The 25,105-nt window shown below is 42.4% G+C and overlaps 1 protein-coding gene across 3 annotated transcripts in view; it reads left to right on the top strand.

Moving 5' to 3' along the window:
* Positions 1-25,105, top strand: part of uvssa (UV stimulated scaffold protein A) — a 61,490-nt gene that overhangs the window by 11,562 nt on the left and 24,823 nt on the right. For all 3 annotated transcript variants that reach the window (XM_022757133.1, XM_022757132.1, XM_022757131.1), the window contains exon 9: positions 21,189-21,297. In XM_022757133.1, the coding sequence (XP_022612854.1) occupies positions 21,189-21,297 (109 nt within the window). The remainder of the gene's footprint in view (positions 1-21,188; positions 21,298-25,105) is intronic.

Genomic DNA, 25,105 nt, shown 5'->3' with positions numbered 1-25,105 from the left:
AGCGTTAGCTGCCTAACATGTCAAAGACAAACTGAACAATGTTGACACATGTAAGGAAACATGTTTGTTTGGTACAGACCCAACAAAAATTGCATCATCAAAATTTTTTTTTTTTTTCAGTGAAAACTGAAATTGTGATTCATCAAATCTGTCAAAAATAATCACAATATAAGTTTTTTCACCCATATTGTTCAACCCTACTTTGTAGTGATGTGATATTTTATTGTTTATTGTAGATGTGTTGCAGATTTTTTTTTAAAACTCCTGCCTCTCTTTTTTATTTAGTTAAACATTTTTTCTGTCTCAGATCAAAGTGAGGCTTTGCTGTAATTAAAGTTTTTGAATCTGTGGAGAGCTGCTAACTGAAAGTGTAGGCGTGTGTTTATAGAAGAATGAGACATGCAGACTTATTTGAACATATCTATTTTTAAGAGTGTATTCAGTCACTCTGGGCTCCATTCAAACAGGCCCAGGCCTTGTTTACTGCTGATAACCCATCTTATCACAGCACAATGGATGTGGCCGCCTGTTTCTCACTGGAGATAAACAAAGAAAGACTATCCCTCTATTTCTCTCCTCTAACGCTCCCTCCTTTTCATTTGTTCTCGCTCTTTCTCTCTCTCTCTCTCTCTCTCTCTCTATACAATATGTTTTTCTCTCTGTGTTTCATTCTCTAAATACATACATGATCAGTTATTCCTTCATCAATACATGTGAATAAAACAATAGAAAATGTGGGAATTAAAGAATTCATGACAATGGGATTGGAACACAGAAACATCAGTATCCCCACAGTGAAGAGGATTTGAAGCTCATTGTAATTTAAAGGTCCCATATAGTCTAAAGGTCTCTGTCCATGTGTAGTTTGATTATAGATCAGTCTATGTTCTATATTAATACTGTGAAAGTATCAAAGTGCTCAGTCCACAGAGAAATGCACACAGCCTGTATTCAGAAACTGAGCCTTAAAACCAGCCGTCAGGACTTCTGGAACTTTGTGATGTCACAACAAAGGAGTCACTGCTCTCAGCCACGCCACAAGCCCCGCCCACCTGGACCCAGCATCCAACCACCATCCAACCTTCACATCCAAATATTGATGTGAAGCACAAGTGAAGTCAGAAATACAGAACATCATTTTAATACAAGTACAATAGCTTGACCAAAACGAATGCATGTCCAGTAACCTTAAAAGAAAAATGTGATTAGCTGATGACACCTTTTGAAAGTTTTAATGTTGGAGGCTTGTATCCAATTTGAACAGCACAGGAATGAATGGATGTGTGGGGATGCAGTGATCTGATCATGTGACTGGGATCAGGACTCAACCTGATGTGACCAACACACATGACATACAGCTTCTTCATCCCTTCATTATAACATGTTTTCACTGTGTCGTGGCTGGCTGCTGACTGAAGCTGTTCTCTCATATGAACTCTATGAACACTACAGGAGACTCTGTGTCTGACTAGTTCAGGTCAGGTGAGGGGAATCAGAATAGCCTCACTGACCTGCTGTTTTCACACATGGACTCAGTCAGACAGAGACTGTGAACCGGAGAGCTGACAGAGTAAAGTGTGGTCCCACTGATCCAGACATCAGTATTCTCACATACAGGTGAAATCTACATGAGGTCAGGGTACAGGGCAGGTGTTTGATGCAGTAATGAGCACAGAGTTTAACTGGTGTTTGTATCTGCACACAGTTTTTAAAATCTGTTGACATGTCAGAGTGGATGGATGAGGTGGTTTAGAGATTAAATTCAAATATAACAGAACAAAGGGACAGATTGTCTTTACTTTCCAGTAAGGAGCAAAAGAACTGGCTCCCAACAAAGTCTGATCATGAGTAGTTTGTTTGAGATTGTTGACCACCCAGGAGATCACTGTGATGCAAGTTGAAAAAAAACTATATTGTTGTTATACATTAATTATTAGGACTAATAGATTAACTAGTGCAATCTACTAAATCACTAACCCCAGACCCAAACTCGGCTCAAGAGCTCCACAAAACCCCCCTAAGGGTCTTTAAGGGGCCCCTGCACCTTTTCAGGATGTACTAGGCTAGACTCCCTGACCGTTCAGGGGCCTCCGGTAAGATGAAGAATAGCGTGATATAGATATAGAGTGTAATTTCAGCATGGCAGTATGTGAGAATGTATAATAATGAGCGTTCTAAACACAGATTGAGACAGGCTGGGAGGGGGAAGTGAACTAGACAGTTGAGAATAAGCTGGTTGACAGGGAAAGGTTTGGAAAGCTCTGGACTGGCTAATAGACCTGCCAGGCAAGGTTAGTGAAATAAAGATGTCACCTTATACATCATGTAAGCTGACTGCTCCCCAGAGACAAAGGGTGTGTGTGTGTGTGTGTGTGTGGTTGTGGTTGTGGTTGTGGTTGTGTGTGTGTGTGTGTGTGTGTGTGTGTGTTGGGGGGGGGGTAGAGAGGTTTTGTGTGTGGGTGTGTGTGGGGGAGGTTCTCATTAGTCTGGGATCCCATGGGATCCTCTGTGTCTAGTAATGAATAGCAGTGCAAGGTGGTAATAGAGATTTGGGATGTGGCAAATCAAGCTGTGAATAGGTCAGAGTCCAGTGGAAGCTTTAGGCCTAATTAGTTTGTAAATATGTTGAAATCTATCAGAGGAGCAGAACTGCAGCAGAACTTCTATATATTAATGGCTGATGATGAAGGCTCACACACACTGAAGAACCTCCTTTAAAATATTACTAATCAATGTGTTTAAAAAGGCAGGGATCAGAGCTGCTCAGTCCTGCTCTGGACTGAGCTACAGCTGGATCCTGGATCCAGAACCTGCATCAAAGATGACTTTCAAAAAGAATGAAATGTAACCTGCTGCTCATACGTCAAAGAAAATCATTCCTGCCTACAGCAATCAGACTATATAATGCATGTCTATGACTCTTCTAAAATATTTATCTTTTTATGGAGCTCCTTAACATTTGTTTTTCATTAATACAGCTGATAGCTGAATTTTTGACTTAAACCAAACAACATTTTTCCAAACCTCGACTGTTGACATTAATTGTACCTATCACCATTAATAGCATGGTAAATTAGATAAGGTTAGCTAGCTTTATTTGAAGTTCAATCTTAACCTGGTCAGGAGAAATTAGCCAAATCGACATGGGCTCTCAGCTGTCTCCAGTATTTACCCACATTTCACCCCGTCTCTGGTCATTGAGCTTTTTAGATGGCTGGTGAGGATTTTTGTCTCGTAGAATCTAAACTCACAATTGTCAAAACAGTTCTTTTGCTTGCTTCCATTGCTGCAGCACACTGTTTGCCCATTAAGGTGTTTCATATCTGGCAACCCGGGGTGTGGAAACATGCACACAGAGTGTGCGGATACACACAGCGCAGACCAAAACACAAGGAGAACATACTGGCTGTAGCATTGTGTTGGAGGAGTCAGTCTGTCATCTTAGCATGTTTCCTCTCTGTCATCTCTGATGACATGTCATGGTCGTTTTATCCTTTAGTACAGTCAATATGACATATAGTTCCTTTGACATGTTGTTGTCATTCTCAAATGTTAAATGCTAAAATCTAAAAACAAACAGCCATTCAGGAAATGTAATGCAACCAGCATCATCCAGCACTGTATATACCTTTATACAAATACACTGAACACTCACAAACAAGCATGTATCACATCTATCAATACAAAAAGAATGCCATAACAACTTATCATTCATGAACACATGACAAAGAAACTCTTTAAACCATGTTTCATCTTGAGTTTAAAATGATCCGTCCATGATCTAGGTTCAGTTCTCTGAGTATAGACAGGAAGTAGTGTGTTCTCAAATTTAGGTACAGCTTCAGTCACTGAGCCAGAAAGCTGAAAAGAGCTTTTGTTTGCCTTTATGGATAAATGTGATATTAGCATAATTTATAAAATGATCACAAATGTCTATTTTTAATTTTTTGAGAACATGAGATGTTACTGGCTTCATATCCACAGGCCTAATTCCATATCATATCATACTGGAACAATCTACAATCTTTACATGTCTGTGATTAAAACCAGGATCAGGATTGAAGGCCTTTTCACACCAGGTCCATATTTTTCATCCAAAATTGTCCAACGTTTGAAGTTTTTTATTCTCAAAATATTATGACTTTATTCTTATTATATTATGACTTTATTCTCATAATATGATGACCATATAGTCATCTGTTGCTGGATTCAGGACTGGAGGTCTATCAACCCGGTCAGTTCAGGTGTTTGAACTGGATTGAACTGGACATTTCATGTGCTCCTGCAGATGTGAAACACCTGCAGGAAGGTGACTGTGTGTTTATAAAAGCCTGTGTGTATAACATGTTCATCAAGCTAATTGTTTCTCTCTGTGATAATGAAGGTGTTGGAGACAAAAAAGACATTTTCCATTTCAGCCCTAAATGTAGATTGAAATAATCTTGTCTGTGTGTGTGTGTGTGCGTGTGTGCGTGTGTGCGTGTGTGCGTGTGTGCGTGTGTGCGTGTGTGTGTGTGTGTGTGTGTGTGTGCGTGCGTGTGTGCGTGCGTGTGTGCGTGTGTGCGTGCGTGCGTGTGTGTGTGTGTGTGTGTGTGTGTAGCCAGGTGGAGAGCTATATTAACTTGTCAGGGGAGACAATGGAGACATCTTTAAAGGTTTTTTCACCTCCTTGTGTTCTCCCCTCCTCTCCTATTTCCTCCCACCTCCCCTTGCTCTCACCTCCTCCTCCCCCCTCCCCTTCCATTCTCCTCCTCTATATGTGAGTGTGTGTGATGGTTAACATGCCCCTCCCCTCTCTGCCATACACCTGACTTATGGCTGTGCAGTAATAATTTGCCAGACCTTGGCAGGCTGAGTGTGCATTAGCATATAAATAGCAGATGCACTGAGTGCCCATCACAGTCGACTACATTTAATTTTTGGTTTATAAGATTGAATGGGTTTTTAAATGCAGTGCCATCAAACTTGCCAAGAGACAAATGAAGTCAGGGGAGCAGTTGTCTGAGGCGGGGCCCTCACATCATTTTTATGAAGGATAAGAGTCTTATTTAAGGGGGAGGAGGGGGTAGGAGAGAGGGGGAGAGACTTTAGAAGCTGAATAAGCAAAGACACCTGTGGAAACAGCAGCAAACTGAACTCTCTCATCCTGTTCACACATTTATTTTAACTTTGCCCTGCTGAAGATACATTACATGACCAAACATTACTGGGCAGTAATCCTCTGCTACAGCAGCCTCCAGTCCTCTGGCCTCAGTCTGTCCACTAGACGTTGAACCTTCTGCAGGGATCTGATCCCATTCAGCCACAAGAGCAGCACTGATGTTGTTGATAATGTCTGGCTGATAGTCTGCTTTCCAGTACATCAAAGGTGGTGGATAGTGTTGGATGATGTTAGATAGTGTTTGATGATGTTGGGCGGGGTTGGATGATGTTGGATAGTGTTGGATGATGTTGGAAGATGTTGGACGGTGTTGGATGATGTTGGATAGTGTTGGATGATGTTGGATAGTGTTGGATAGTGTTGGATGATGTTGGATGATGTTGGATAGTGTTGGACGGTGTTGGACGGTGTTGGACGATGTTGGATAGTGTTGGACGATGTTGGATAGTGTTGGATGATGATGGATAGTGCTGGATGATGTTGGATGGTGTTGGATGATGTTGGATAGTGTTGGATGATGTTGGACCTTGGTTGGATGATGTTGAACAGTGTGAGATGATGGTGGATAGTGTTGAGTGGTGTTGGATGATGTTGAACAGTGTTGGATAGTGTTGGATGATGTTGTATGGTGTTGTATGGGGTTGTCGTGGTAGCAGTGACTCTCTGAGCAGTGACTCTCTGAGCCACTGCTACCACGACAAGCTCGTCGTCATTCTGCACATTTAAAACAATAAACTTACACAGCTACACATGGACTGTCAGTAGCAGATACTTCAGCTGAGTGCAGATGTCCACTTTGCTTATGACTGACATCAGCTTGATATCTGCAGACTCAAGGTGGCTAATGTAGCCAGCTACACCAATGTTATTTCTTAGCTTAAAATAACCTGTGTACAATGTAATAACTTGTTTTCCACTAACTGAACCACTTACAACAAGTATAAGTGTTGAGCACATGTTTGTGAGAGAAGTTGCATTGGCAGAGATCAATGTTTGAGTTTTAAGAATCACTATCTGATCCCCTTTAATCAAATCAGAAGTAACATGCTTGGGCATTATCTTAGACTCTGAATTTAATTTTACTTTACACAGAAAGAAGGTGACCAATACATCTTTTTATCATTTAAGAAATGTGCCAGTATGACTGTTCCTGATCCATAAAGATGCTGAAGAACTTATTCATGCTTTAATTTCTAATAGATTAGATTACAGAACACTGCTCTTTTTACTGTTCTTCTGAAGGAGTCAATTGAAAGAGTCCAGTTTATTCAGAACTGTGCTGCTCGACTTTTAACTAAAACAAGGAAGAGAGATCGTATCACTCTGGTTTTAGCTTCACTCCACTGGCTCCCAGTATCTTTTAGAAGAGATATTAAGGTCCTTTTACCTGTTTTGAAAGCTCTTCATGGATTGGGACCAGCTCAAACTACAGATTATCTGTGGTTTTAAAATCCTTCATGAGCTCTCAGATCTTCTACAGCCAGGCTTTTAAATACACACATTGCAACACACAACAATTCACATTTTACGCACAAGAAAATATGCAGTGCAGCTTTTTTTTTTTAACTATGCTCCAAAACTATGAAAAAAGCCTGCCAAGAGTTATAAGAGATGCTCAGTGAACATTTTTTAATCACAGCTGAAAACCTATTTATTTAACTTGACTTTTAATTCATTCTCTCATATTTTACTATCCTTACTTTACACATTTTATCAACTACTGTCTATTTTCATTGTCCTTCAATTCAGCCTCATTTTATTTTACCATTTATGATTTTTTTATTGTAAAGCACTTAGAGCTGCATCTTATGTTTGAAAAGTGCTCTACGAATAAATTTTATTGTTATTATTAATATTGGATAGTTCAAATAAAAATTGCGAGTAATTGGGAAATCTTATTTTTAACATATAGTTCTATTGTTGATGAATGGAAACAGACATGTTGTACCAACCAGTCTGTGTAAAAAGCATAGAGGAGGGATAGATTTTATAACAGTGCTCAAATGATAAATCAATCAATAGAAAATTAATACAAAATGAATAACATCATTTATCATTTATTAATCATTTTAAGTTGATATCTGCTGTTTTCAGCCTCTCAAACCTGATTGTGAGTTCAGGATTCTTGGTTTTTAGTCTGGTAGTCAGACATATATTATAGGTATAACGATTAATCACTTCATCAGAAAAATAACTAGTATTAAATAAGTTTATTTTCATTTTTTGTTATTTTTCTGATGAAGCTATGTGTGAACCCATTAACGTGCATGATCCAACTGACCAGCTGTAGGTGATTAGTTGTAGATGATTGTTGCTACTCTGCCCATTTAAGCCTGAAAGGTAATGTACAGCTCTAACTTCAGCCACAGATCTCTGCTGTGTGTGGTTCTTAGAGAACAACGTGTTTTTCTCCCTTTAGGAGCCTCCTATATTTTATGTTTTGCCATTACAGTAACACATAACCCTGCTTTACTTAAACAACTTTTTTATTTATTCTGCTCTGTTCAGGAACTATTTTTATTTCTATCTGCACAGGTTTTTAATGTTGAAGTTAGTGATATTTGTTTTGTCTCTTTCCTATTACAGTGACACATGGTCCTGCCTCTGTGAGACCATCACTTCTAATTTGTCTGCTAAATCTTGAGTTTCAGTTAAAGAAGCAGTTTTTATCTCCTCCGGGGGACTCTGTGATTTTCTCCTGGAGAGTAAACTAAAGCTCTGTTAAAATGCAAAGCAGCCTACCGTGCAGCCATGTGGGGGAATAGAGGCCATTTTTTAGCCATGATCCCCGTCAGCAAAATGTTTCTGGAGGAAAGCTAATTCTGCTGTGAGACTTACAGCTCTGCCAGGCCAGCCGACAGCACTCGATGCTATCAGGATTAAATTAAGGTGAATTAGAGACAAAGCGGCAAAAAGAGGGGAAAAAGGGATGATGTTAGGGCAGGATTTTCCTCCAGCTGCGTGATCACTTCTTAGTCTGAGGTCATTGATCAGAGCAGAATAAACCAGGCAGGATTAAAGCAGACAAGCACAAAACCTATAGAGACTATATCTGTGTGTGTGTGTGTGTGTGTGTGTGTGTGTGTGTGTGTGTGTGTGTGTGCGCATGAGCTGTGTGTGAATCTGTTGTAGTGTGAGGATGAATATGTGCAGCAGAGGAGTAAAGCGATGGAGAAAGTTTGGTTTGCTGTTTAAAATGTTTCTCTTAAGTCTGAGCAACATCTGGATTAACAGGAACATCTGTAGTAATGACATCTCTGCAGCTTCACACTTCACACACATAGAGAACACTAAGGGCCTGATTTACTAAGATCCCAAAAAAAGAGCGCTAAATTGCGTGCGCACACGGATAGATTGCGCGCGCTGCCTGTTTGGGCTTTGCGAGTGATTTACTTAGATTAACAGCGCAGTTGACTACAGGCGCAAAAGTGATCGAGCCGGCCCTATTTAAATGAGGATTTTGCGCGAGTTAAGGGTGTTCACCGTGGCGAATGCAAATGAGCAGACCCAATTGGACCGGAATTGGAGGTGCTGGTACAAGAGGCAAACAAGCACATTTCTGAGTTATAGCAAAGGAATTTAACCGTTATTAGGAGGAACGCAATATGGGAGGCAATCTGTGACAAGGTTAATGCTGTGGGGGAAACCAAAAGAACACCGGATGAAATGAAGAAAAGGTGGCAAGACATTCGTAGAAGAACAAAGGAAAAAATCGCACAGAATAACAAATCGGCAAATAAAACAGGTGGAGGACCGGCGGAGGAGGACCCTCTGTCTCCCATTGAACAGCAGGTGCAGCTGACGTTCTGTGATGAGCAGATTACTGGGATAGAGGGAATATTTTTAATTCATTCGGGTACACCACATAAGACATGAACGTGCGTCATGAACGTTCTTTAGCTGTGCAATGGAAAAGCGCAATTGCCAAAAGGGTTTTTTTTGTTTGTGCGTACCAGTAGGGGCACAGAAGTGTGTGCGTTTTCATTTGTTTTAAGTTTCAGGAATAAATGATAGGAACTGGAGCCGAACTAAATGTTTCCTATGTCTAAAAGAAAGTGGTCTTTAGTACATAAAAATGCGAGTTTTTGGTTTTGTCAAAATAGCACAAACAAGAAACACTTGACATTATGATGCAACATTTATTATTTAAGGATTTTCTGAACTCTGAACGAATGACTTTTTTTGTTTTGCATCGCCGGATAACCGATATGTCTTGATTATTTTTTCTTCTGCCATTCCAAAAAGAGTGACACGAACAGAAAAGATGGTTCTCTCCGTTGCCTGTCGTGCCTACGCCGCCTCCTTGCAACAATGACCGAAGCCATCTGTGCGCACGGCTGTGCCAGGTAGCCTAAGACTTGACTTTCAAACGTGCTAAATATAGACGCAAAAATAATCAGCGCAATTAGTTTGAGGTTTGGTAAATCTCATTGCGTGCGCAAAATGATTCTATTTGCATCTACTCCTCCCAATATTTTGCGCGTTCTGGCAGGCACGCCTATATTGCATATTCATGAAGGCAGAAGCGCAAAATGGATAGCGCGTGTTATTTTGCTTGACTGACAGACGCAATCCTCGGTGCGCCCGGTTGGTAGATCAGCATCAACATGTGTTTGCGCGTGCTGTCACGTTTGCGCACGTTTTTACGCACGCAAAGCTTTAGTAAATCAGGCCCTAAGTATCTATATGGGCTGAATGATATATAAAAAAAAAATACTGTGATATGAGTCAGGATTTCAGTTGGAGTGATCATTTCTGCATTTTCACTTTTACTGAAAAAATATAAACATGATGATGATGTGTTTTGAGTCTTCTACCTTGAGAATATACCTGGAGAATATGATTTGTAGACCAAGGCGTCTCTGTATGTCTGTTGTGACACATTTTAACTTTAAAAAAACCTTTAAAAAATTGCAGCTCCTGCAGGGTTCCCACGCATCCTGGAAAACCTGGAACACCTGGAACACCTTAAAACCAGTTTTCCAGTCATGTTGACGTTAAAATGGTCGGCTAGTTTATGTGCGACAGTATTTTAGGCTGCTGTCAGTTTTGTTTAATGCTGGGAACGCAGCCTGATGGCACATCACATGCTGCAGGTTGGATGATTTCAACTGTGAATAATGTAAGTTACATTATCCTTTAAATGTACATGAGTCACTGTTGGCCACTAACTGTGGTCGTTTTAATTAGGTTTATAGATGAACGTGTCCTGGAAAATGATCTGTAGAAAAAAGTGGGAACCCTGTTCTGTGATTTGGATATTGCACCTGGCCATATTGGGATTTTGATAATATTTTGATTAATTGTTCAGCCCTGTCTCTATGGTAACAGTGGAGTTGGAGACGGGAGAAAATGATGGACTTACACATGAAGACATGAGTTTCACATATAACAGTCCCACCACATTTAGTGGCTGTTTCAAGCTTTTGTTTGCATCATGTAGTAATAATCTTCAGCAGGTTGACCTGATGAAACAACATTTTGAGGTTTGAAATTTGATGTCAACATAAAGATATGTGTCACAAAGAGCCAGATATCAGCAGGATATTGATTCAAAAAGTCCAGAATGGATTTGATGAAGTCACATAGATACAGTAAACACCAGTGTTGTGTGATGCTCTTTGTCCTGGGATCTAACATTTATCTCTACAATCAACAACAGAGCACCACTGTTGTCTACTTGAATAAAACTGTGTAAAGTCACAAGATCAGATAAACTGTGAACACATTTCCTGGTTCTAAAACTGTGACGCAGTGATTTATTTTCACTGGTAAATATCAAATGACTAAAACATGAAACATTCAGAGAAACCAAATCATGCAAGGTTGGATGGTGGGTCCAGGTGGGCGGGGCCTGTGGCGTGGCTGAGAGCAGTGACTGTTTTGTTGTGACATCACAAAGTTCCAGAAGTCCTGACGGCTGGTTTTAAGGCTCAGTTTCTGAATACAGGCTGTGTGCATTTCTCTGTGGACTGAGCACTTTGATACTTTCACAATATTAATATAGAACCTAGACCTGCTTTATAACCACACAACACATGGACAGAGACCTTTATACTATAGGGACCTTTAAATATCTGAGCAGACAGTTAGCAGCTGTTGCTAATGTGTACTGACAGGCATTCAACCGAACCCCTCTGTGTCAGTATTTCTGTTGTAATCATTTGTTAATGGTTTATTTAGGAGTGAAGTGTTGAAATTGTTTTGTCTGTAGACAGAGGAAGAACACTCCCAGGACAGAATCCACTTCACACATTATATATCAGATCTCTTCATTTTCAGATTTTATGAATGAGGTCTCTGAGACCACCCACCATATCTCTGTCTTTGTCTTTACTGACAACTAATTAGGCATTAATTGTTTAGTTGCTGGTTAACGGAGTAGTGGGATTTGTATTATGAGGTGTTTTAATTGTGTGTGTGCGTGTGGGGGGGAGTTGGGTGGAGATCAGGAGCTGTTTACAGAGCTAAGCCATGTTCACTGACAGTCCTGTGTGTGTGGACATGTTTCATTAATCATCTAAGGACTCATCCTTCGTAAAATAATTCTAACATTTTAATGGGCTTCATCAGCAGGAACACAGCAGCTTTCTATCACCCACACACAGGTATTACACACTAATGAAGAAGAGGCCTCTGGGAATAAGAGGTTAGTTTAACGTTAGGTTTTACTGCTCCTCATAACGCTAATCACTGTGATCATTATGCTGCCGGACTGGACCCTGTCTGTCTGTCTGTCTGTCTGTCTGTCTGTCTGTCTGTTTGTCTGTCTGTCTGTCTCTGTGTGTGTGTGTGTGTGTGTGTGTGTGTGTGTGTGTGTGTGTATACGAGTGGTAGCTGCCACGGAATTAACAGCTGAGGACACACACGCACCACATTTGTGTTATGGAAATGACCCCTGTGTATATAGGAGTGTTGTGTTCTGCATTGTAGCCCCGCCATCGGCTAACAGCCTCACTGGGAAATTAAAAAACATAAATTCTGCTTAGCATTGATAACAGCTTAACAAACACACACAAACACACACAGTCTCTCTCTCCTTCTCTTTCTCTCTCTCTCTCTCTCTCTCTCTCTCATTGTCATCCCTCTCTCCCCCAAGCCAAAGAGATCACGGCCAAGGAGAGACAAAGAGTGAAATAGAAACTGAGTGTAACTACTCTCCTCCTAAGTCTCTGGTTGATGTTGTTGTTCAGAACATCACTGACAGCTGTAACTAGGGTGAAAACCCCTACTTTCACTTGGTTCTACTGGGGAGGAATCTGTCAAGCAGCACACACAGAGCCAGAGTCTTGATAAGGATTTATTTTAACAATGTGGATAAAAGCTTTAACAAAAGCTATTCTAAAATAGTCCAGGACTAAAGTCTCTATAAAAAAAACAAGGTCCAGAGGTCCAGGAAGATCCTCTTCTTCAGCTGGGTCAGGCCGCACACTCAGGGGCAGGCTGGTGGAATGCCTACATAGGCTACGTTACTCCAGAGTCAGTAATCAGTTCTTTTGTGCTTCCCCCAAAACAGAGCCAAGATTATAAATGCAAAATAACTCAAAACTACTCCAAATCAAATAAAAGGCCACGGCAAACTCAAACTAATAAAAAAAAAAGCAAGTAAATAAGCTCTATGGGGTAGGCACATCTGTAGCTCTCTCTCTGAGTCTTTTGTAGCAATTAACTCGTCCCTGATGTGATGATTGTAAAGCGAGGTTACTTAGCTGAGAAGTGGAGAGAAGCGTGCCTCACTCCCCCATTGGTCTCACGGCGCTTCTTCTCTCTTTCTTCTGTCACTCGTTCTTTGGCTCGGCCGCACAGTCTCTCCCGGCCACATGCTGGTCCTTCTGCCTGTGGTGCTTTGCCGTCGTTTAGCCCGTCATTCAGTCCAATCGCACCAGCCTCGCAGTCTCTGGCGTCTCTCTGTCCCTCGATCCCCGTCAGCTCTGTATCCTCACTGCTCGCCAAATCCCGCGCACCTGTGTGTTAAACGTGACACTCCCCGGAACTCCCAAATGGTCCGCAATCACACCGTGGGCTGCTGATCTGTCCACAGGTGAAACTACTACAACAATTAGAGGTGCACTCACTATACAGGAGGGACAACACACACACACAACACACACAACACACAACACACACACACACAACACACACACACACACACACACACACACACACACACACACACACACACACATGCTGTGGTAATCCCCCCTAACCAATGTGTGCTAGTCATTCACCCGATACCTTTGTGGCGTGTTCCCCTTGTGGATCTTTGGGAGCGCCTAGGCTCAGGTAGAGGGGCTTGTTCATGGCCTCCACCCCCGATTGGCACCATTAGGCCCCATGCTGGCCAGCGTGTCTCAGTTGTCTTGCCACTTCCAGCCACAGCTGTCTTTTGGGGTGGGTAGTGGGGGCATGGTCAAAGGAGGTTGCGATGAAGGGATCGTTCGGGGCCGTCTTTACCCTCAGGCCTGATTCGGTACACTGGGCACTGTGGGTTTGGCCGGCTTACCACCACATATGGCTGTTCCTCCCATCTGTCACCAAGTTTTCCTCTCTGCTACCTCCTCTGGTCCAGAACCAAAACTCGCTCACCAGGTAGGAGGGGAGCCTCTCGTGCAGTCTGGTCATACAGCCTTTTATTCTTTTCTGCTGCTTTTTGAAGGGTGTCGGATGTTTTATTGTAAGCATAGAGCAACTGCTCCTGATGCCTGTTGACCCAGTCCATGGTGGCGTCTGGTGTGGCAGGCCCCATGGCTCCAGTCAGCATATCCACAGGAATCCTCAGATGTTGACCAAACATGAGGAAGGCTGGCGCGTATCCTGTGGAACTATGGACAGTGTTATTGTATGCTTGGACTAGCCCAGGTAAATACTCCACACACCTGCTTTGTTTTTCAACTTTCAGTGTGCCGACGATGATAGGGACTAGTGCGGCTTTTTCGGCACCCATAGATTTGGCACAGTTCTTTAATCAACTTGGACTCAAAGTTAGGGCCTTGGTCTGAGTGAAACACCTCAGGACAGCCAAATGGCTAGATTACATGTGTCCATAAAGCACGGGCTGTTGTAAGGGCCGTTTGATCTGGTGTGGGAACTGCCCATGCAAACTTTGAAAACAGATCTGTCATTACCAGTATATTTTGATACCTGTCGGAGGGGCGGCCTAGGGTCAAGAAATCAAGGGCCACAATGTGCATTGGTGCCTTAGGTATGAGGGGAACTAGAGGTGCTTTACCTTGAGGTCTGGCTTTGTGCAGAATGCGGCGTGGGCAGGCCTGGATCCAGGTCTTCACAGTGTCCTCCATTTGGGGCCAGTAGAAATTCCTCCTCAAAAGGGACAGGGACCTCTCCAACCTTGGGTGTCCAGCCTGTTGATGGTACGTTTCCCATAGCGGTTGGGCTTGGGCAGCAGAAATGACAATCTGTTGAAGAGTCTCAAGAGTTTTTGAATCTTGTACATTTCTGCACATAACACCATTTTTTAATTCCAACCGGTTCCACTGGCTCAAAAGTCTTTTAACTGGAAGAGACAGTAACTGCCTCTCTGGAGCACTAGGTAACATACCTTGTTCCAGATATCCTTTTACCTTACAGAGATCAGGGTTTTCAGTTTGTATTCTCTTCCACCGTTCTGGGTCCCAGCCCAACATCCTCTGGGGTGGGTGGAGCTTCAACCATTTTCACAAGCTGTTCCTCTTCTGGCTTTTCTCCAGCCTGGCCAGCACCTGTGTAAACAGCAGGGAATCTAGAAAGAACGTCAGCATTAGTATTGTCTTTCCCGGGGTCGGTATTTGATGGTGTAGTCAAAGTTGGCCAATTGTGCGACCCATCTTTGTTCTACAGCTCCCAGTTTTGCTGTTTGTAGATGTACTAGTGGGTTGTTATCTGTCACCACAGTAACCTTTGCCCCCCACAGATAGTCCTTAAATTTTTCCACTATTGCCCACTTCATAGCAAGGAGTTCAATTTTAAATGAACTATAATTTGAATCATTACGCTCAGGCGGGTGAAGACTCCTGCTAGCATATGGGATTACCCGTTCCAGACCATTTTGTTCTTGGGCCAGGACAGTGCCAAGTCCACAGTTACTGGCATCAGTGTAGACAGTAAATGGGAGTCTGTAATCGACATATGCTAAAACAGGGGCTTGGAGAAGCTCCTGTTTTAGTTGTTGGAAGGCAGTCTCACATTGACCAGTCCCCTGAATAGAGGGTGAGCGCCGGCCTTGGCTGCTCCCAGTCCCAGCTAAAAGTTCATTAAGGGGTTTGGCGATTTTTGAAAAGTCTCGTATGAAACGCCTGTAATATCCCACAAACCCAAGAAATGCACGGACTTGCCTTACAGTGCTGGGGGGCTGCCAATCTGCAACAGCTGCCACTTTGTCAGGATCAGGCGAGACTCCCTGGCTGCTGACCACATGTCCCAAAAACTTCACCTGTTTCTGGAAAAGCTGGCATTTCTCTGGGCGAAGTTTGAGGCCATAATGTCTCAGGGCTTGGAACACTGACTCCAGATGGTTCAGGTGATCGGAAAAACTTCTGGAAAATACAATCACATCATCCAAATACACAAAAGCTGACTCTGTTAGCTGCTCTCCCAAGCACCTCTGCATTAACCTCTGAAAGGTGGCGGGTGCATTGCACAGGCCAAACGACATTCTTTCAAACTCAAATAAACCAAATGGTGTGGTGAATGCAGTCTTTTCTTTGTCGTTTTCCTCAACTTCAACCTGCCAATAGCCGCTGGCTAGATCCAATGTGGAATACCACTCTGCTTTGTGCAGGCTTGTCAGAGAATCCTCAATACGGGGCAGGGGAAGGCATCTTTATGGGTGACATTGTTAAGTTTGCGGTAGTCCACACAAAACCGCCAAGCTCCACCCTTCTTCTGTACTAAGACAATAGGGGCGGCCCGTGGGCTACAACTCTCCTTGATAACCCCTCCCTCCAACATGTCCTTGAGTAGCCTGCGGATCTCCTTATAAAGGGTAGGGGGCACTGGTCTAAACCTTTCCCGAATAGGCTCTACATTACCTGTGGGAATGCGGTGTTTCACAACAGCAGTGTGTCCGTAGTCTTCATCATGTGCGGAGAAAACATGTTGCCATTTGTGGAGCAGTTGGTCCAACTGCCGCTGCTCCTCCTCCGTCATACCATCTCCCTTAAGGGAGAAACCAGCATTTCCGCCAGCCACCTGAAGCAGATCCTGGTCAGGGTCGATGAGACCAACTTCCACCACCCCTGGACTGACCTCTACGAGGGTGAGCTCCTTGCCGTCCCGCACACTCCCAGGGTCAATGGCAGAAACAGTGGCTAGCCTCTGGAACCTGCTGAGGTAAACAACGTAGAATGTACACCCTGTACATTCCTGACTCTCAAGGGGATCCGACCACTCCCTACTGTAACCAGAGCCCTAGCTACCTCTACACCCCCATTTCCCCCTAAGGGCTCTACTAGGCCATAGCTTTGTTGCCTTGAAGAATTACGGGTGATTTTAGCCCATACTAGGGCTTCGCTCTGTGCCGGGATGGTCACTGTGGAACGGCTGGCCAATCTGGCTGTGGCCTGCCATTTTTCGTTAGTGGAGGCTGCATGGATACGTTGGCAATCTGCAAAAATGCTATTCCTCTGCTTACTGAAAACTGGGGACCTGGAGCGGGTTAAGTCAGAATTCTTTCTGTTGAACAGTTCTTCCCAACAATCTGCGATCACATTCATCCCCAGGATAGCTTTATTTGCTCCCATGATGTCGTCCTTAACTACCACTATACCATGTGCGGGGACCCGGACTCCACAAACCTGGATGTCAGCAACCATGTAGCCTATGTAGTGGATGTTTAACCCGTTTGCAGCTCTCAGTGTTAGCCAAGACAAATGTTGACTGCTTTTTAGCTGCTTATGCTTGAGGAGTTTGTTACACACACTTTCACTGAACAGGGTAACCTGAGAACCAGTATCCACTAAGCATTTAATGTCTACATTATCTACCTTGACATCTACTAAGGGGCAGTCTCCAGTCACTTTAATATCAGGGCTGCAGATGGTGGGGTCTCTTTGAGGAGGTCCGGACACTTGACCCGCAGTGGCCGGGGAGCTTAAAAATCCTGATGGGATGTCTTGGAGGGGCAACAGCGGCTAATTGTGTCCAGCATCATGGCATTCATTGCATATTGGTCGGCCCTGAGGATCCCATTTATATCTAACATTATTGGGTGGAGCTCGGGATCTATGAGGTCGGTTAGGGCCTAAAGTAGTACGAGGATGAGGGTCAGCTTGAGTAGGTCTGTGAGAGTCTCTCAGCTCATCTAAAATAGTCTTGGTCATGGCAGTCATCTGTTCTTTAAACTCATTTAAAATCTCTGTACGCAGTTCTTGTTTCCAGTCTGTTAGAGATTTTGAAACACCAGGGGTTGGTCTACTCACCGCCAAGCAGCCAGAGGGCATCCATTGTTCCTCCTGTTCCTCCTCCAGTGCTAGTGCCTCCATTTTTACCTCATCAAAGGACACACGAGGGGTTTTCCTAACTAGTTGTCGGAGCTTCTGGCGGATTGGCCCCTGCTTCAGACCCATGATGAACTGATCTCTCAATAAGACGTCCCCTTGTTCCAAGCCAGTGGCATCCTTTTGTTTCAACCTGAAAAACAGCTCACGTAAACATAGAGAGAAAGATCGGAGTGACTGATTAGGTTCTTGCCTGCAATTGAAAAACACCCATGGGCCCCCCATAAAAGATGGTATCATCATAGGCTGTCCTGTGACTTTTGTTTCATCGTCTGACATGCTGAAGACAGAGCTCAACCCAGTAGAACAGTCCCGCCGACAACGCCAAATATAACTAGGGTGAAAACCCCTACTTTCACTTGCTTCTACTGGGGAGGAATCTGTCAAGCAGCACACACAGAGCCAGAGTCTTGATAAGGATTTATTTTAACAATGTGGATAAAAGCTTTAATAAAAGCTATTCTAAAATAGTCCAGGACTAAAGTCTCTCAAGGTCCAGAGGTCCAGGAAGATCCTCTTCTCCAGCTAGGCCAGGCCGCACACTCAGGGGCAGGCTGGTGGAATGCCTACATACAAAAAGGCTACGTTAGGAGGGAGGGAGCAGACCCAAAGCCCAAATACATACACACACACACACCTTGTGACACAGCTGATTGGTTCAACATGTCACTGAATGAAGTTTTAGTCATGAGGCTCATTCTTGAGACATGTGCATATTAGCGCTTGAAAGATGAGCAATGTGATATTCTCATGAGAGCCAGATTGTGTCCAGATGTTGTTCTGTATTGGAGGAGAGCATCTTATCATTTATTTCATTTATTAATGATCAGCAGCAAAAAAATGTTGTCAGATCCTTATCTAAGTCACAACAATGATTAATCTATTAACTAAACTAATAAACTAATAACACATAGGCCATTGTGTTGTTCTTGTCCTGAACCAGTCATAAGGATCAGTACTGGGGCTGATCCAGGATGGGTATTGACTAAAACGATGATCCAGTCCTTCCATCACTGGACTCTTCTGTGTTGTGTCTACCTCAGTCTGCTTTAAGACAGCTGGGCTCCATAGTGCAGCATCCTGCTTTGTTAGCCAAAGTTAGCATTTGTGATCAGGGGCACTTAAATCACACAGCGGATATTGATGAATTAATTATTCAAGTTGAAAATCTTTACTGATCTACATTGTATAATTTGTTGAGAACAAAATGACGTAACAACAGTCAATGGAAACCAAAATCATGGATTCATAATCACACCGAAAATCAAAGTAAAAAATTGAAATCACAGGCTGTTCCAACTTGTGTGAATTTCATCACAGCAACTCTTAATGTGACTCAGTAGTGTGTATGGCCCCCATGTGCCTGTATACACTCCCAACGATGTCTGGGCATGCTCCTAATGAGTCGGCAGGTGGTGTCCTGGAGGATCTCCTCCCAGACCTGGATTAGGGCATCAGTCAGCTGATGCACCGATACATACCGTCCCATAGTTGCTCATTTGGATTTAGGTCAGGGGAACGTGAGGGCCAGTCAATGGCATCAGTGCCTTGGTCATCCAGGAACTGCCTACACACTCTGGCCACATGAGGCCGAGCATTGTCCTGCACCAGGAGGAACCCAAGGCCCACTGAACCAGCGTAAGGTCTGACAATTGCTCTCAGGATTTCATCCTGGTACCTAACAGCAGTCAGGGTACCGTTGGCTATGACATGGCCTGACCCACCGCCAAACCGGTCATACTGGATGATATTACAGGCAGCATAACGTTCACCATGGCGTCTCCAGACTCTTTCACGCCTGTCACATGTGCTCAGTGTGAACCTGCTCTCATCTATGAAGAGAACGGGGCGCCAATGGTGGACCTGCCAGTTCTGGTGTTCTCTGGCAAAAGCCAATCAAGCTGCAGGGTGCTGGGCTGTGAGCTGAGGTCCCACTAGAGGATGTGGGGCCCTCATTCCACCCTCATGGAGTCTGTTTCTGACAGTTTGGTCAGAAACATGCAGACCAGTAGCCTGCTGGAGGTCATGTTGTAGGGCTCTAGCAGTGCCCCTCCTGTTTCTCCTCACTCAAAGGAGCAGGTACCGGTCCAGCTGCTGGGTTGATGCCCTTCCACAGCCCTGTCCAGCTCTCCTCGTGTAATAGCCGGTCTCCTGGTATTTCCTCCATGCTCTTGAGACTATGGAAGAGAGATGCAGCAAACTATCTTGTGACTGCACGTATGGATGTGATCTCCTGGAGGAGCTGGACTACCTGTCTAACCTGATTGGGCTGCAGTAGGGCCATAATTAATGTTAATCATAAATATATTTAGTATATATATTTATAATATATATATATATATATATACTGTATATCTTCACTTTTCTGACCGCTCAGCAACAATGGATAATATTATTATTGATCGTTAAAAAGCACATACACACAGCTGTCCAGCTAGATAGCGTCATACACAGGGGAGGTGATGCAAGATATACGTCAACTCATTATTATAGCTGGTGAAGTTGACTGTTCATGGTACAGGCCAAAATGACCCTCAGGCCCCTGGGAAATGTCCACCACTGTGTGTGATAGTGGAACAGTATCCTGACTGAGTTCAGACTCTGAGGCTGGAAACACACAGATTCACTGAGCTCTGATCTAATGATCATTAGCTGACAGTGTGACTAATTTGATGTCAGGCCTAAATGAACCTTTGTGTGTTTGCTGTCAGTGGCTACTTGTCAAAGCTAGTTTGTGAGGGAAGATGCTCCACTCTGTAACATCACCGTAAAATCATGTTGTAGTTTCTTTAGTTCATACAAATCCAACAGATCCATGTTTTTATTCTAGTGGACTGTGTCATGTCACCGTCACAAAGAGGGAGACCACACACAGTCTGTCAATAATGACTTTTAATTTTAATTAAGGAAATAATAGAAATATGTCCGCAGGTCAATGTGTATGCAGTGTCTGTGTGAGTGTGTACTGAGGAGTGTGTGAGTGTTGAGATGACAGAGGCTAAAGTATATTAACCATTGTGTTGTGTTTAGTGAGAACAAACTAGTTGTTTTTACAAACTAATCTTAACTCACTCACTTGTCTGGGGTTTATTCTGTCCCCATGATGAACTTGAAATGTGGTTGAAAGCCCCAGAAAAAGCGAGTCAGTTTATCCTATGTTTGACAATTCACACAGAAATATACAGTCTACTCCAAAACTCTGAGACCACTTAAAGAGATCTCAGACCTTTTTCGACCCAGTGTGGTCTGCTCTATAAAAATTAATTATTGTACATTTTTCCATATTTAAAATGAAATTAATGTCTTTTTCTCACTTTTATATGCAATTAAAATTTTGCCTGATAAAAGTCCAAGTCATCGAAATGTAAACTAATAGTTTACTGTGAGTCACAGAGTGTGTCGGATTTTTTAATTGCTCCGTCTGATCCATTCATCCTGCTGCTACACACCTGCCTCACTAAATAGATGTGAAGTGTTCCTCTGTTTCTGTTTTTGATATGAACAAACATGAAACCTCACCTCCTCTTCCTCAGATGAAGGCTACAGACGGAGAAGATGATGATGAAGATGATGATTTTGATGAGGTTCCAGAGAAAGAGGGATATGAGCCACACATTCCAGAGCATCTTCGAGCTGATTATGGTAATGCTAGGTCCAGCTACACACACACACACACACACAGACACACACACACACACACTTGTGTCAGATCCATAGACGTCTGGATAAACAGTCAGGTTAAGCTACAAAAGAAGACCTGCTGCTACGCTAATCTTTAAAGATTCACACATACACTCTGCAAACAAACACACATACACTTCTAAGGAGTAGCTGCTGAAGCTCTTCTTGAACTGGTTTATTTAGGGTCCATGCCCTTTGATGCATGTCATCACCTCTCTCTCTCTCTGTCTGTCCTAGGGCTGCTCGATTATGGCAAAAATCACAATCACGATTATTTATGATCAATGGATTATTTAACATGATTACTCATTGACTTTGGGAATACCATGCATCAATTGGACTTTAAAAAAACTTTGTCCTTTTAACAGTGGACTTTCTTCAACTTCAAATACAATTCAACGGAAAAAACAAACAAAAAATAAATTTAAAAATTACATTAATAAATAATAAATAATAAAATATATATAAATACAATTAAATATATAATTCAAAAATTAATAACAATAAATAAGATCAACTATGTTGTAACATAATTTACTTCCACAACCTACTGAAAACTTCTAAACATATATTTAGTACTTACAAATAATAAATAAAAACAAGACCAAAAAAAACCAAAATAAATTAGATCAAATATGTTGTAGTGCACTGCACAAACATACTGAAAACTCTTTTCCACAATTTGGTAAAATATAGTCAACATAAATTAAATGCTGGCCCAACTCTGAAAAGGCAAACTGCTCAAGATGACACACTCCTATGTGCATCGCTAACGTACGCCGAAATGTAACCAGGAAGTGGATGAGTGGATGGTTCTTGTAGGGGGGATGAATTTTGTTGTGAAACAATGCAGCACAAAATAACTTTATCCCCATTACCTTGTTTTCATAATCATTGGAAGAAAAAATAATAGTTGAAAATGAAATTAGATTAAATACCCAGCCCTAGCCTGTCCTGTCACTCTATACTGTCTCTGTCAAAAAATTATAAAGGCAAAAAAACAAAAAAAAATGGTTTGGCAAGAAAAAATCAGTGTAGCTTTAGAATCACCTCCATTTCTGTATAAATCTGCCCTTAAATCCGATCAGATCTTCATCTAAGTTAAAATAATAAACAAACATAATCTATTGTAACTAATAACACACAAATCATTGTGTTGCTCTTGTTCAAACATTCACACTGTAGCTGAAACTGGACTGGACTCAGAGTTATCAGACCTGGATTCAGTCAGTGAAATCAGACTGGAGGTTGTAGGTTAAAGACACTTTGACTTCTATACAACACTTAGACATTTAGAGAAACATCAGCTGATGTGAACCAGGCCTCACAACAAAGATCTCAGAGACTGAGGATGAAGAAGAGATGATGAGCATGAAGCTGAAAGAGTCTCAGAGTTCAGATCTTCATCAGTCCACAGTCACACAAACTGTCTAGAGATGGACATGATTCAGTTCTGTGGATCAGGTCCAAGTGGAAGTGAGGAGACACACACAGAAAGTGGTGAAACAGGTGGTAGAATTTAAAAGACATGTCAGACATGAACCATGGTGTCTATCAGAGGTAGAGGAAGCATGTAAATCTAAACTTAGGAGAATCAGTCCTGTATGTGAGTTGATGTGGTCTGCTGGTCCCTGCCGCGTTGATCTGGTCTGGTCCTGTGTCTTACACTCGCCAGTGAAAATACGTTTCTGCTTTACTCCTCGGGCAAAACAGGAAGTTGAGGAAAAAAGAGGGAAGTAAGGTTGGTTTCCTTGTATCCTTCAAAATAAAATCCACTGTGGTCTTGCAGTGAAAAATGTCCACTGGTTGTTTGTCAGTTGTAGGTTGTTTGCAGCAAACACAGAGACTGTGTCTGAAATCACTCACTACTCCCATATAGTTTACGAACTCCCTATATAGTAAACTATATGGGAGTTTGCCATTTTGCACTGCTTTCTGAATGTATAGTGAGAATTATTATGCCCTATATAGTGGACACATAGTATCCCACAGTGCATCATGAAAAGTAGTGTACAACCGATGTTCACTAACCAAGCAATATACACTCACCAGCCACTTTATGAGGTACACCTGTTCAACTGCTTGTTAAAGCAAATATCTAATAGGCCAATCACATGGCAGCAACTCAATGCATTTAGGCATGTAGACATGGTCAAGACGATCTTGTGACATTCAAACCGAGCATTAGAATTGGGAAGAAAGATGATTTACAGTGGTATGAAAAAGTTTAGGCACCCCTCTGAAGCTGCATAATAATTTACTCCGTCTTCACAGAAAATGATCACAGTGGCATGCCATTCATTTTCTAATAAAGGCTGAGTACTGGGGTATTTTCCAGACAAAGATTTTTAGTGTAGCAATATTAAGTTGTATGAAATTAAATCAGACGTGAAAAATAGGCTGTGCAAAAATTTGGGCACCCTTGTAATTTTTTTGATCTGAATACCTGTAACTACTTAGCAGTGATTAATTGGAACACAAAATTGGTTTGGTGAGATCATTAAGCCTTGAACTTCATAGACAGGTGCATCCAATCATGAGAAAAGGTATTTAAGGTGGCCAATTGCAGGTTGTTCTTCTCTTTGACTCTCCTCTGAAGAGTGGCAACATGGGGTCTCAAAACAACTCTCAAATGACTTGATAACAAAGATTGATCAACATTATGGTTTAGGGAAAGGCTACAAAAATCTATCTCAGAGATTTCAGCTGTCAGTTTCCACTGTGAGGAACATAGTGAGGAAATGGAAGACCACAGGCACAGTTCTTGTTAAGGCCAAAAGTGGCAGGCCAAGAAAAATATTGGAGAGGCAAAGGCGAAGGATGGTGAGAATGGTCAAAGACAACCCACAGACCACCTCCAAAGACCTACAACATCATCTTGCTGCAGATGGTGTCACTGTGCATCGTTCAACAATTCAGCGCACTTTGCACAAGGAGAAGCTGTATGGGAGAGTGATGCGGAAGAAGCCTTTTCTGCACACACGCCACAAACAGAGTCGCTTGAGGTATGCAAAAGCACATTTGGACAAGCCAGCTTCATTTTGGAATAAGGTGCTGTGGACTGATGAAACAAAGATTGAGTTATTTGGTCATAACAAGGGGCGTTATGCATTGCAGCGAAAGAACACAGCATTCCAAGAAAAACACTTGCTACCCACAGTAAAATTTGGTGGAGGTTCCATCATGCTGTGGGGCTGTGTGGCCAGTGCCGGTACTGGGAATCTTGTTAAAGTTGAGGGGCGCATGGATTCCACTCAATATCAGCAGATTCTTGAGAATAATGTTCAAGAGTCAGTCACAAAGTTGAAGTTATGCCGGGGCTGGATATTTCAACAAGACAGCGACCCAAAACACTGCTCAAAATCGACTCAGGCATTCATGCAAAGGAACAAGTACAATGTTCTGGAATGGCCATCCCAGTCCCCAGACCTGAATATCATTGAAAATCTGTGGGATGATTTGAAGCGGGCTCGGCAACCATCAAACCTAACTGACCTGGAGATGTTTTGTAAAGAGGAATGGTCCAAAATACCTTCATCCAGAATCCAGACTCCAGGCTCGACTGAATATTGATGTGATTTTTCTGTTGGGGTGCCCAAATTTATGCACCTGTCTAATTTTGTTTTGATGCATATTGCACATTTTCTGTTAATACAATAAACCTAATTTCACTACTGAAATATTGCTGTGTCCATCAGTTATTTGATTGATCAAAATGAAATTGCTGATCCAAACACCCAATGATTTATAAATGAAAATAATGGAAATT

The sequence above is a fragment of the Seriola dumerili genome, unplaced genomic scaffold (genome assembly GCF_002260705.1).
Source record: "Seriola dumerili isolate Sdu_G_001 unplaced genomic scaffold, Sdu_1.0 BDQW01000264.1, whole genome shotgun sequence".
NCBI classification, from domain to species: domain Eukaryota; kingdom Metazoa; phylum Chordata; class Actinopteri; order Carangiformes; family Carangidae; genus Seriola; species Seriola dumerili.
This window is presented reverse-complemented; position numbering and strand designations above follow the sequence as displayed.